The sequence below is a fragment of the Onychomys torridus genome, chromosome 23 (assembly GCF_903995425.1).
Source record: "Onychomys torridus chromosome 23, mOncTor1.1, whole genome shotgun sequence".
In the NCBI taxonomy this organism is placed as follows: Eukaryota; Metazoa; Chordata; class Mammalia; order Rodentia; family Cricetidae; genus Onychomys; species Onychomys torridus.
The window spans coordinates 59,554,262-59,567,383 of record NC_050465.1 but is presented as its reverse complement, the minus strand read 5'-3'; the positions used below and the strand labels follow the sequence as shown (position 1 = coordinate 59,567,383).

General features: G+C 53.2%; 2 protein-coding genes across 6 annotated transcripts in view; both read right to left on the bottom strand.

Moving 5' to 3' along the window:
* Window positions 1-804: 804 nt before the first annotated feature.
* Window positions 805-5,201, bottom strand: Spegnb (SPEG neighbor). The gene is given in 7 exon segments (XM_036173013.1): window positions 805-860; window positions 1,408-1,530; window positions 1,533-1,592; window positions 1,595-1,652; window positions 1,882-1,886; window positions 1,984-2,093; window positions 4,969-5,201. Coding segments are annotated over 7 exon segments (645 nt in total).
* The window catches only part of Speg (striated muscle enriched protein kinase), a 51,112-nt gene continuing 42,330 nt past the window's right edge, over window positions 4,341-13,122 (bottom strand). For all 5 annotated transcript variants that reach the window (XM_036173056.1, XM_036173054.1, XM_036173055.1 and 2 more), the window contains 11 exons: window positions 12,869-13,000; window positions 9,638-9,754; window positions 9,301-9,468; window positions 9,079-9,201; window positions 8,718-8,885; window positions 7,982-8,546; window positions 7,375-7,614; window positions 7,051-7,274; window positions 6,165-6,240; window positions 5,733-5,882; window positions 4,341-5,399 (listed from right to left, as the gene is read on the bottom strand). In XM_036173056.1, the coding sequence (XP_036028949.1) occupies window positions 5,207-5,399; window positions 5,733-5,882; window positions 6,165-6,240; window positions 7,051-7,274; window positions 7,375-7,614; window positions 7,982-8,546; window positions 8,718-8,885; window positions 9,079-9,201; window positions 9,301-9,468; window positions 9,638-9,754; window positions 12,869-13,000 (2,156 nt within the window). In that variant the 3' untranslated portion in view covers window positions 4,341-5,206. The remainder of the gene's footprint in view (window positions 5,400-5,732; window positions 5,883-6,164; window positions 6,241-7,050; window positions 7,275-7,374; window positions 7,615-7,981; window positions 8,547-8,717; window positions 8,886-9,078; window positions 9,202-9,300; window positions 9,469-9,637; window positions 9,755-12,868; window positions 13,001-13,122) is intronic.

Genomic DNA, 13,122 nt, shown 5'->3' with positions numbered 1-13,122 from the left:
TGGCCAGCCCTGGAAGGGACAGGGGCGAGGCGCCAACAGCCCGGAGAGGCTGCACCTAACCTGAGCAAAAGAAGAGAAGGCGGACTCATAACTCCAGCTTGTCCGGCTGGAATATTTGACAATGAGAGAAATCCTATCCCGGATTTACTCTCTGTGAAATGAAGCACGGCACTAGGCGCGCTCTCCGGATTTCCTAGTGACTCCACCATTCTGTGACCTTGGCTTGTGGGTCTTGGAATAAATATGGGGCGCGGGGGGGGGGAGGGGACGGGGAGGGTAATTGGAGACGCCAAAAAAAACAGAAAATGACTCGGAGGGTCAGAAAGAAAGCTGTTTTATTAAGCAAGACAGAGGAGGTTTTGGGTACCAACGGTTCCTAGGCTTGCAGCCAGGGCAAAAGGTATGATGGTCCCTTACAAGCCACGTCCACCCGAGAGAAAGCGCTGGGTCCCTGTGCAAGCTGCTCTTTGCTAACCTCACACCTGCAGCCTTCCTGGGGCATGATCCGGAGAATGGTCCACGTGGTGGTGTTGGTGCCAATTTCCACACCCTGGGGAATGTGTGGAGAGATAGAGAGTGGAGTTGTGAGTCAATTTACCCGCGTGGGGAGCCTAGTTAATTAGAATGCACTTTCTTTGCAACCCAGCGACCCTCATCCTTCTGCAAGGTTTCTGGGAACAGTCGCAGGCCCTGCTTTTGCTGCAGATCCCAGCCATTGCCTGGTCGTTGTCTTTGATGTCCTCTCTGTCCTTCCTATCTGGAGGAGGCTAGCCCACCCAGCTAGTATCTGGGGGGTCAGTGTCACTACGGTGTCTTTGCCTCATTGGTGTTATCAGGTCCCTTTTGAATCTTAGCCGGGACTAGATGAAGAGCAGGGAAACCCCACCAGTAAGGGACCTAAAGGCAAGGTGCGGTGAGAGCATCACTCTCCAGCTAATATCTGGCCCAAATGTGCATTTGAATTCACAGTATGATATCAGACAAATGATTAGCCTCTAAGGTTTTATCTCTGTAGCTATTAAACAGGACTTAGCCCTGTCCCTCCTTCTCTGGGTCGAGTAGATCAAAAGAGATACAGCTCTCACAGTACTTCGGAGACAGCTTTGAGTAGAGGAAATTGCTCTGGGTTGGTAACTAAAAACCTGGATTTTAAATCTTGACTCGCTCTATGACCTTGGGCCCTAGAGTCGTAGGATGGGAGCCCACAGCTGACTTCTCAGTCTGTGTGGAATCAGGTCATGAGTAGGGGAGAAAATTGCCAGGACTGTCATGCCCTCCGGGCAGTGCAGAGGCTGGACTCCTCATCATTCTATCTGGACTAGGCCCAGCCACAAAGGCATGCCAGTCTGGGCACTACTACTGCGGATGCCCTCCGGGTGGTACTGTTTTGGGTTATGGCACCTGTACCTTCCACAAGGATGCACATGGAATCTGAGCACTGGCAGAGGGGATTGGCTACAGTGATGCTAAACTGATCCAGGTAATCCAATTCTGCACCACCAGCCACCCCATCCTGCATCTCCTTGATTAATTGCTCCAGCAGATAAACAGGTCCGGGAGAGCTGAAATTCAGCAAGTCAGCTTGGCTGTGTCAGAACTATGTCCTTCAGTGGCTCCAGAACCCCGAGCAGGCCCTTCTCCCTCAGTTCCTTCTGAAACATACACCACTACCACCACCATGCCAGGCTGGGTCAGTACTCAGAGCTCCCATAATAATACTGAGGCCGGCTCCCAGCCCAATCTGCCAGCACATCATCTCTGCCCCTTCCATGTGACCTGCTAGATACCTAAGCTGGAAATTAGGATGGGTAGGAGGGGGCTACTCCTGAACTGTGCCATTTTAAAAATGATCCTCTGTTGCCAGCAGCCTTTCTGCACTACAGTGACTTCTTCCCAAGCACAGTGACTAATGGTCCACATTGTAACTACAATGCAGGTTTAGCAGCCTTCCTCTCCATGGCTCTGGACTCCTTTATCCATGGCCCCTGTAGAAGGCCTGGATGCAGATGGAGGTACTCTGGACATGGGGATCATTGATGTATAGAGTAACATCCTGGAGGTGGGGAAGCTGGTTTTCTTGTTTGGTTGTTTGATTTGGGTTTTGTTGCTGTTGTTGTTGTTTGTTTTGTTTTGTTTTTCCTCTCACAGGAACTATTTTGGACGTCTGAAGACTAGACAGACAACAAACATGGGAGTCCATGCTGAGCCAGAGATTTGGGTTTTCAACCCTCTCTCTACGTAAGGAAAACACCCACCTGGGACGGAACTTTCTGAAGCTCTCTCAGGAATGCACTCATCCTACAGGGGTTGACTTCCAGACTAGTTGCCTAGCTGGGTTATTTGCTGGCCACCTTCCTAGATGTCACAGCTGGGGTGCAGGTGGGTAGTCAGCACCAGGCTCTGGCTTTATACATTGCTTCTTTCTTTGCCCCCAATCCTCCCAGGAACCCCAGCCCCCACCCACTGGCCCAAGCAGGCTCCTTATTTAGTCCTAGGATGCCTGGGATGAACTACTCTGGGGTACACCAGCACCTGACTAGCTGGACAGCTGGATATGGCCCATCCCTTTTCAGGGCAAGGGGTATTTATCCCATTCCCAGAGGAGCCAGATGTGGCAAATGGGAGACATGTCTTTATACTTATCTTAATCTCCAGGCAGTCATATAACATGCTCTTTCCCTGACACTGTAAGTAAAAGAGGTACAGGTGTTTGTGGAAGTATCCTTAAATACAGCCAGAGTAGCCTTGAACTCCACGATCCATACAGCCAATAGTAAAAAGGACCACATGGCTATCAAAACCAGTAGGAACCACCTTACCTTTACAGCCACCCTTACCCTAAGAGTCATTTTGACACCATGCCCCCTGGTGGTTAGATGAAGTATACTAAGGGGGTGCAGGAAAGACACCTGAGAACAGCAGCCATCACCCTGACCCCCAATGCCAGCCACCTTCATCCCCCACTCATGTCCCACTTTGTGACAGGGTAGGGCCCGGCTGGTCAGTACTATCCTTGAAGGTTTGCACTGGGATTGGCTCCCCAACCCCTAGGTCTGCTGAAGTCCTTTGGGGGTATACACCTTTTGGGTGCATAGGGGCACCAGACTGGGGCTTGAGCGGAGTTCAGTCTGTGCAGGCTAGGGTATCGGGCAGAAGCATTGTTTCTGCTCAGTGAAAGCACTCACTCAGGTGTGGGGCATCGTCCACCTTTTGATCAGAACAGTTTTTGACACCACTCTGCTGACATAAATTACCTTGGCTGCTCCGGGTTGGGAAGAAGCAGCTCACATGCCATTTCCAATGGAGATGGGGAGCGAACTGCAGATCAAAGGAGGACGGGAGAGGAATTTTTTTTTTACCATTTATCAAGATATGAGTTCAGGCACCTCATTTTTTAATATGAAAGCATCTGCCATGTGTAGGGGGTTGGAGATCCTCGCAGGCAAACTGTGTATCTTCATAGCTGAAATGATGGGCGAGCAAGGTGTCTCCCTCAGCCTTTCTCACTGGTTCTAACGTCTTGTTATTTTGTGATGACGAGCCTTGCCTCTTTCCAGAATGGCTGTTTGGAGCTTGAGTCAAGGGGTCCCCAAGCCAGTGCCAAAGTCCTCTGTTTATAGTCAGAAGTTTGTTCCTTTCATTTTTGCCAAGAGTAGAGCTTCAAGGTAGAACACAAAAAACCTGGATCCCTCTTGCCTCTAGGAAGCTCTAGGTCTAAGAAGCTCAATGCTGGGACCCATTGACCATTTTTGGGTGCTGCATGGGTGTGTCCAGTCAGGGTCTAGGAGACTCCTAACTTGCCATGGAGACAAGAAGGTCCAGCCTGATGTGTCCCTTAACCCTAGGAAAACATTGGCCATGGCTCCCTTGAGCAACCACAGCTGCTCCATGCATTCAGATCTGTGCTCTAATCCCCAGAGGCTGCGGTTAGCCCCGCCCCCCAGTTCCTTCTACAGCTCTTCACCGGTTGAAATCTGTCTCTCCTTAGTCCTGAGGAAGGACAACAGTAAAGGAGGCTGAGGTAGCCAGGGATGGGACTGGTCCATTTCAGAGCCCAGCAATCTTCCAAGTTACAAAGAGGATGCACAGGGATAGAGCTGGGTTTCTGAGATCTAGATAGAGGGTGGCTATGGGACTTCAGTAGGTGACTACAGTCTCCCTTCTTCTAGAAATAAGAAGGAGTAAGAACCAAGGGAGGGGTAAGGTCCCAGGGTGCTCACTGACACACCCTCTATACCCCTCAAGCGCCGTCACTGCCTGGAGAAGACTAAAGCCCACTCAGGACTCACTCCAAGCCACCAGCTTCCTCCCTCCCACCCCACCCAGAGACCACACATAGGTCCTGCCGCTTGCTGTTTTTATTTTCCTCGTGACAGACAGACAGAGAGCTGCACAGACATCTGGATGGCTGAGGGGATGGTCAGGACAACAGGGACTGGATGGGAAGGAAACTCCGTAAAAGGCAATAAATAAATAAATACAAATAGGAAGAAGGGCAAAGGCCATGGAGGAGCAATGGGGACATCCTTGGGCCAGTGTAGAGGGCCCAGAACTGCATCCGTGGGGACAGGAGACCAGCTTGAGCGGTCTTAGGCCCACATCTGTTTGCCTCTCTCCTTTCTCTTTCTGAAGATTCAGCTGCTGGCCTGCCCTGCCACCCGAGCCCACTCTCTGCCCTCCCTCCCACCTCTGCGCCCTCCCCTTATATCTTGGCTCTGGCTCCTGGTGCCATCACCATGTCCTGTCCTCCGATCCAATACTCACAGGCCAGCTCACTGTCCCCACACCACGGGGGATCCTTCCTCCTCTTCAGCCGCTTCCTTCACTGGGTTCTCCCTGAGATATACCACTCCCACCCCATTCCAGAACCTTCCTCACATTCCTCCCTCCCCAGCCTCTACTTCTCTGCTCTTCACTTCCCCCACTCCCTTCTTGCTTCTATCTGTTCTCACCCTTGCCCAAGCTGACCAGTGGGTCTCCTGCTCTGGTTGTGGCCGGGGGGTGACATCCGGCTGAAGCCCCAGGGGCCCTGTCCCCTTAGGTCCATGAGGTAATAGCCCAGCCAGATGTTGCTGCTGCTGCTGCTGCTGCTGCTGGTATCTGAAGCCCCGGCCTGCCCAGCTCAGCATGGGCTCTGGAATGTCCCTTGGCAGCGTGAGTGGGAACCCGGAGTTGATGCCCATGGCCGGGCTGTGGTCCATGCCACCTAGGGGCTGCCAGGGTAGGAGCGGAGCAGCACCTTGTGACGGGTAGCAGCCTCAGCCCGGCGTCTCCGCTGCTCACCCAGGAATTCCTTGAGCCGGTTGGTGGTGAAGGTAAGGGTCTGACGACGCAGCTTCATCAGGTAGGCATCTTGCAGCCATGGGTGAGCCAAGCAGTCCTGCAGTGAGGGCCGGCTCCTGCCAGGCCGGTCAGAGACCGTGAGCCAGGGAAGAAGCTCTTGGAGAGGGCAGGCTGTGCCCTCCCTCAGGCCCTTTACCAAATCCTGATTCACAAATATGTGTGTGATACTGGGCAGCTCATGGGCTCAGTTTCCCAGTCTCTGGAATAGGGACAGTGATTCTGTCTTTCCCAGGGCTCTTACAGGCTTCAATGGCAGACAGCATGACAGCTGCCGCTGCTGCTGCTGCACTGTATGAAGGAGTTGGGAGTCTTTGGCCACGTGAAGGCGGGGCAGTCTGCATTCAGAGGCAGGTAATGTGGGAGGGTTGGCAGGTCGGGGGCCTACTCACCAGGGATGTACTGAGAGGACCTTTCGCAAGAAGAGGGTGGCACTCTGGGATGTGTTAGGGTACAACTGGAAGGCATCAAAGCGACCCCCCACAATCCGAGCCTCTGTTTCCTGGGGGTCTGCCTCATAGAATGGGGAGTATCCGCTAAGCCTGTTGTGGAAGACAGGTGAGTTGGCATGGTCTCCAATACCCTTCTTATTGCCTCTACCTTGGAATGATGGTCAGTTGTCAGGCTTAAGAGACAATTGTGTAGGACATCTGGAAGGGATGCAATACTCGGGGACAGTGCCACCTTGCAACTGGATGTGTGGTGGGGAGACAGGGCATGAAGGAGGAGGTGTGGGCAGAAGTGGGTTGAGAGCTAGAGCAGGCAGAGGGAGAGGGTCATGGGCAGAGGAGAGCAGGGAGTTGCAGCAGGGTGAGGCCACTCACATGATGTAGGTGAGCACACCCGCTCCCCAGATGTCCGTGGCAGAGCCAATGGGGTCTCCCTTCACCATCTCAGGAGCTGACAGGAGACAGAGGTCAAGCTGACCCTAGGTCCCTGTGGCCAGGGAACAGGAAGAGGCAGGCAGGAGTGGACTGGGGTGGGGTGGGAGGAAGGTTCTTCGACCTTGAGGGGCAGGACCATGGCCAGGTTACCACGCCATGAGTAAAATCAGAGTAGTGGGCCTTATAGGTCAGCAGACAGAAGTGGGGGTGGCCACCAGGAGATATGGGCCACCTGAGGCATGGGATGATGGAGGTTCCAGAGGACCCAAGATACAACTTCACAAGCTGCCTTGGACCAGTTCCATGTGGCCAACACCAAGTTTAGGAGCTTTTGAAATCAGCCTGGCTGGCTCTAATCCCAAGCCTGCCCCTCCTAACCATGGGACCTGGGGCAATTTACTAAACTGGCCTAGTTCTTCATTGTCTCATCTATAAAGTGTGGCTTGTAGAATAACTCTAAGGAATAGAGACAATAAGCCTCAGTTAGCAGGTAGTTAAATGACTGCTGTTTTCCCTGCTCTGTACAGTCATAATTGATTCTCTCGTCTTTCCAGCTTTTGCAAATCCCATTGCAGTTATTTGTAACTGTCTAATTGGACGAATACTTAACGTCAGGGTTCCTCTCTTTCCTCATCTGTAAAAAGGGAGTACTATTATGCTAAACTCTAAGGCTATTGTAAAGATCAATGGAAAAAAAAAACCAACAAAAAACCTCTGTTCATTATTTACGTAACAGTTAATGCACATTTGTGGGTGGAGGGGGGACTGGCAATGCCCCTCTGGCAGTTCCCCCACCCTCTACCCTACCAGCTGCTGGTCTTCTCACCCATGAACTCCAGAGTGCCTGTACGGTGGCCAAGGGGCTTCAGGGCCTGAGGGTTGTAGGGCTGGGCACTGCCAAAGTCCACAATCTTAAGGGCATTGTCAGCGGCCAGCAGCAGATTGTCTGGCTTGATGTCCAGGTGTAGCACATGGTGGCCATGGAGGTAGTCCAGGCCTTGCAACAGCTGCACCACATAGGTGGCCACATCGTCTTCTGAATACCGGAATCTCGGGTGGGGATAGGGAGGTGGGGGGCGGCAGAGGTGAGCTTCCGGCCAGCTTCCCCTACTCTTGCTCCCCGCCCCGTTTCCCAGGAACACCCGGTTACCTGTCACTGAGCCCACAGAGGAGCTCCCGGTTGCCACAGCTCTCAGCAATAAGCACAAGGTACCGAGGGGTGATGTAGGCCTCGTGTAGGGACATGAGCCGCTCATGGTGCAGCGTTCGGAGCACCTCATACTCCTGCAACACCCGACGCTTGCCCTCTGCTGCGTAGGGCACGATCTTGGCAACGAATGTTCGGCCTGTAGCATTCTCCCGGCACGATCGCACGACACCAAAGCGGCCCCTGTGGGGGCGGGGGTGCCACAGACTCAGGGTGGGCACTCTCATTAAATGCAGTGGGCTTCAGAGGTCAGTGCTGGGATCAAAGATTCCAGCACTCACTGGCTCTACCTATGGGAGAGTCCGTAACCTCAGTTTCCCCATCTATGATAATAACAAGGCAGTGCCTTTCTCTTACGGTTGTAAAGATTAAATGACAGCCCATGGCTCAAGCTCGGGGTAGTACCTAGCTGAACTCAATAGTTCTAAAGACCCACATCTCAGCATCTTCTCCAAGTCCAGCCAGGACAGTCTGTCTGTCCTGTCTCTGAAACTCTGTGTTCCTTGTGTCCTACCCACTCTCCCACCTCCCCTTCCCCATCCCAGCTTGCCTGGCCTTCTCCTCTAGGAAGGTGTAGGGTTTCTGAGGGGGGCCCTGTCGAAGAGTGGTGTTCTCAGGCACCTCCTTGGCCGGGCTGAGGCTCCGCACAGTCACCTTGGTGGGCTCAGGAGGGGGCTCGGGGGCTGGGGGCTCGGGGGCTGGAGGTGCAGACACAAAGGAGGTCACCATATACAAGGAAGTCGAAGAAGGCGCTGGTTTAACCCCTTGAGGAGTAGAGGCTGGGGTCAGGGTTCCAGTGTCAGGGACAGAAGACTGGGGTTCACTTGGGGTGACCTGGATACTGGGTGGGGTGGGCTCTGCCTGCTGGGCAGCCAGCAGACCCCTGTGCTTTCGTGGAGGGGTTTGGGGGGGTGGACCCATGGCCTTGAGTGAGGACAAGGCCTGGTTAGCAGACTTAGGGGAACTGGAGGAGCTGAGAGTGGCGGCCTGGGGACTTGGGGGAGCAAGAGCTGGGGTAGGGGCCAGTGAGGTAGGAGAGTCAGGAGGTGGGGCCCTGGCTGGCCCTGAGGTAACAGGGGCATCTTGGGGAGGAGCAGCTGGCTGAGCTGAAGAATCTAAGAGGAGACAAAGAAAATTATCACTGAGTGTTCTGGGAGCAAAGCTGTGATGCTCCAGGGGGCGGGTGGGGTGGAGGGGGTTGAGGGATGGGGGGGTGGCATCGGGGGTGGGGTGGGGGCCTGGGGGGGCCTGGGCTCTGCCACTCCCACCCTACACCTTCCACTGACCTTGAACGCCTCTGATGAGGACCTTCTCAGAAGGGTTGCTGAAGGGCCCCTGGCCAGCACGGTTGGAACAGGCCACACGGAACCTCACAGTCACACCCACAGGCAGGTGTGTTACATTGTAGTAACAGTCGAGGATGCCTGAGTTTACAGGGTGCCAGACAGATTCCCCTGCAGGCAGCAGAGGGGAGGGTTAAGGCCTCAGAAGGGAAGGCTTTAGCTCTCCATGCTATCTATAAAGAGCCCAGAGGCGATAGATACCTCTATCTAGAGAAGACACTGGCCTTCCTAAGCAGCACCCCTCTCCCAAGCCCTGGCCTGCCACTGGCTGCCCCCCCCCCCCCTCACCCTGCCTTGGCCTCACCATCTACCCGCCGCTCCAGAGTGTATGTGCAAGGTGCCCGGCTGTCTCCTGGCTTCCACAGCACCAGAGCTGTATCGTGGTAGGTCTGTGGCACCTCTGGAGGAGCTAATTTTCCTGGGATGCCTGGAAGGAGAAGGAGAGGCCCCCAGCCAAGGGTCCAGCTAGCTCCACCCCACCTCCTCATCTCTATTGCATGGGCTCTGATCCTCGCCCCTAACTCACGGGCCACAGACACAGTACAGGAGCTGGTAATGCTGCCCAAGGCGTTGGTAGCTGAACACTCATAGAGCCCAGCATGCCGCTTGCCAGCCCGGGGTATGCTCAGCAGCTGCCGTCCATCTTTGCAGGACACAATGACCACCGAGGGCTCCGACCTCAGGGACTGCTTATCTGGGGACAAGAAGGCATGGGAAGGGGTGGCAGCTGAGTAAAGGCAGGTTTCTCACATTTGCCCTTTACTTTGGCCTCCCTGTGGCCTAGCATCTTCTATGCCCTTCACTGGGAGCCACTTGTCACCCCCTGCCTCCCCTCTTCTCTGTGGAAGATGCAATCTACTTACCTTTCATCCAGGAGATACGGGGTGCCGGGCAGGCTGCTGGTAGGCAGAGAAGGGTGGCTGCTTCCCCCTCCAGCAGCACCTGGTCCTTGAGTTTAATGTGGAAGACTGGAGGGAAATCTGAAGGAAAAGAGACAACTCAGGACTTGGCTGCTTGCTGCCCAGGGAGGGACAGACGCATGTGAGCCCTGGTGGGAGAGGGCCAGCAGGGAACATAGTTGATGGTTCTTTCCTCCCAGCCAAACGTGGGAGTAGAATTTCACGCCGTGCCTTCAAGAATTTTCTTTTGGTAAGCATCATCTTCTTGGGGCCCTCAGCATATGTAGAACCACCTTCTCCCTTGACTCATGGTTGAAGATGCTCTGCGCGTACCTCACCTTTGCAAATCACTCAGAGCTGAGACCAGCACTAAGCGTTCTACAAGCATTTGTTAAAATAAAAACAAACGCATTTTTGAAAAATGATAGCAGTTAAAACCCTGTAATTTAAACTCCCTCTGGGCCACCGCAGGGCAAGCGGGAAGGGAAAGGAGAAGACGCAGTGACCTGAGCTAACCTGGGCTGCATGCAGGATCTGTGATCAGAACGTGCGGTCTTGGGGCCAGCAAGTACACAAGCCTTATGACCTGAGATCAGCTGAAGAGAGCCACATGATGAAAGGAAAAAACACTCCAGAAACACTCTCTGTCTTCCACACGCATGCCATGGCAGGCACATGAATGTGTACACACACACACACACACACACACACACACACACACACACACACTACATAAATGTAAATGTTTAAAAGAAAAGACTGGCCCACGGTGGCGAGTACCTGTAATTGCAGCACTTGGGAGGCAGTGGCAGGAGGATCTCTGTGAATATGAGGTCAGCTTGGTTTACATAGTGCATTCCAGGACAGCCAGAGCTACACTGAGAGACCCAGTCTCAAAAAACAAAAAACAACCAACCAACCAACAAAAACTAGTCTTGGGTTGGGGATTTAGCTCAGTGGTTGATCGCTTGCCTAGCAAGTGCAAGGCCCTGGGTTTGATCCTCAGCTTCCAAAAAAAAAAACAAAAAACAAACAAACAAAACAAAACAAAACAAAACAAAAACAAAAACAAAAACAAAAAAACTAGTCTTGAGAGACTGGAAGCCAGCGCCTCCCTGGGAGGTAGGGGAGGCTCCTGACATTCCAACTATTGCATACTCAATTCAGGCCACTAAAAAGATTCTGAGAGAGCAGAACAGAGACTACAGGACCCTGAGCAACTCACATGCGCCTTCAGAAGCTCCATTTCTGATCTGTGAATTGAGAGACTGAGCCCAGTCAAGCTTGGGTGTGGGAGGATTTGCTGTGAGAATCTAAGGAAGACGCATGGAGAGATGGCACATGTCTGGTGTGAAGGAAGTACTCCCAAACAGTTAGCTTTTCTGGAGGCTGTTACTATTTTCTTGTTAACACAGCCACAGGCAGAGGAGCCAGGAGCCCAGCCTAGTAAAAGGGATTGTTTGAGCAAAGCAGGAAAGCTGCCAGGACACTGGCTGGTGACCTTGCCCAAGGCAAGAGGCTTGGAGTTCTGGGCCAGTCCTGCTGGGCTGGAGTTCCCTCAGAGGCACGATGATTTGAAATTGTGATCCCTCGGCTTGTTCCTTAAGATCCAATCTGGTTCGGGTCAACAGTAGTAGGGCCTATTTTCTTCACCCTGGGAAAGAGACCTAAAGACCCCTGGGAAAACAGGATCTGAAGACCCTGGAGGGATCTGCATTCAGCAGGAGCACATGCTCAGTGTGTCTCTCCTCGCTGTAGTCTATTGCTCCCTGAGGAGGGGTCCTAATCTCATCCTCCAGTGTACTGGGAATAGCCTCATCAACTGCTGCACTCAGCCCTAGTTGGGGTGCTAAGGAGGAAGCAGAACAGGCCCGGATAAGAGGTGAAAGGTGACTCTGGCTCAGCCCTGCCAGTGTACTCTCATCCCCCAGGACCAGTCCCAAATGATCAAGTGGGAAAGGCTTCTTCCTGCAGGAGATGATGTCAGAGGGCACAGCTGAGCAGGGAGCCAGCTGCACTAGGGAAATGGAAGCCCCAGGTGGGAAGGTATTAGCCATCCCACATTTCACTGCCACAGCTCTCCTCCATCTCTCTCTCCTTTCCATTCTCCCAGCTGGTTTTCCCCCTCTACCATTCACTCAGACCAGTCCCACAGTCCTGACTAGGGCTCGGGAACAGCAAGCCAGCAGAGGCAAAAGGAAGGTTAGATCCAGGCTAAGCAGTTTAGTCCAAACCTGGGCCAGAATACAGTGGACAGCTTCTAAAATTCATGTGGGCAGCTTTGCTTGGTGGCTTCCTCCTGACCACCCTGATGGCCTGGCCTCCTCTTTTCCAGGTGAAAGGATACCAGGTGAAGAATAACTCCCTCCCTGCAGCCCTAAGGATGCTTGAGCAAGAAATAGACTAGGGGATATGGCAGGCCTCTACTCAGGGGGAAAAAACAAAGCCGGAGGGCTCCTTTTCCCTGAAAACATGCCTTGTGGGTGATGAGGAGAGGCAGCCAGGAGTTCAGAAAACTGATGGAGACGTCCAAGCTGGGAGACAAAAGTGTGTCTTTGATTGCACACACTCTGGGGCTCTGGGTGCACAAAAGCAGGGATTTTGAGTCGCTTCAAAAGTGCACCCAGGGCCGGGAGGTGGTGGCACACACCTTTAATCCCAGCACCTGGGAGGCAGAGCCAAGCGGATCTCTGGGAGTTTGAGGCCAGCCTGGTCTACAGAGCGAGATCCAGGACAGGCACCAAAACTACACAAAAGAAACCCCTGTCTCGAAAAAACAAAAAACAAAAAGACAAAGTACACCAAATGCAGAAACCTTCCAAGGTCTCCCAAGCGACACAAGGCCAGCCAAACAAGGGCCTCAGTAGAGTGACCTGGAGATGCTTCCGGGCTGTGGCTGCTCTCCTTATTATTAGACCTGACTTGGACCAGCTACTCAGCATCACTTCACTAAGCCTGCTTCCTCACCAGTAAACTAGGATGCTGAAGATCATCTTTCTAAAGAACACGGTGCTGTTAAACAAGACAGCCTTTGTGACATGCTTAATAGGACACTTGCCGTTGCTAATTAATGGCAGCTGCTGCTGTAATTATCATCGTTGTTTTCCTAACTCGAGGCCTCTTCCATGGCTGCCCAAGCTCCCCGTGATGAACCACTCTCCTCACCAGCCAGGAGAGCAAACCGAGGCTTCTTACCTGATTCACTGGGCACATATTGGTGACCTAAGTCCTCTTGGACACTGGCGGAGAGGTTTGGCTGCGATAAGCCCTTGTTCTTGCGCAGCCTGGAAAGGCCCCACCGGTGCCGGCTTCGGCTCTCCCCTGGAGCTGTACAGACCCAGACTCATGAGCTCTTGTGTAGCCACTACCAGCCAGCACCTACATCCTTGTAGCTCTCAAGGTCAAAACAAAACTAACAACAACAACAACACCTTGTCCCTTCTCTGCCT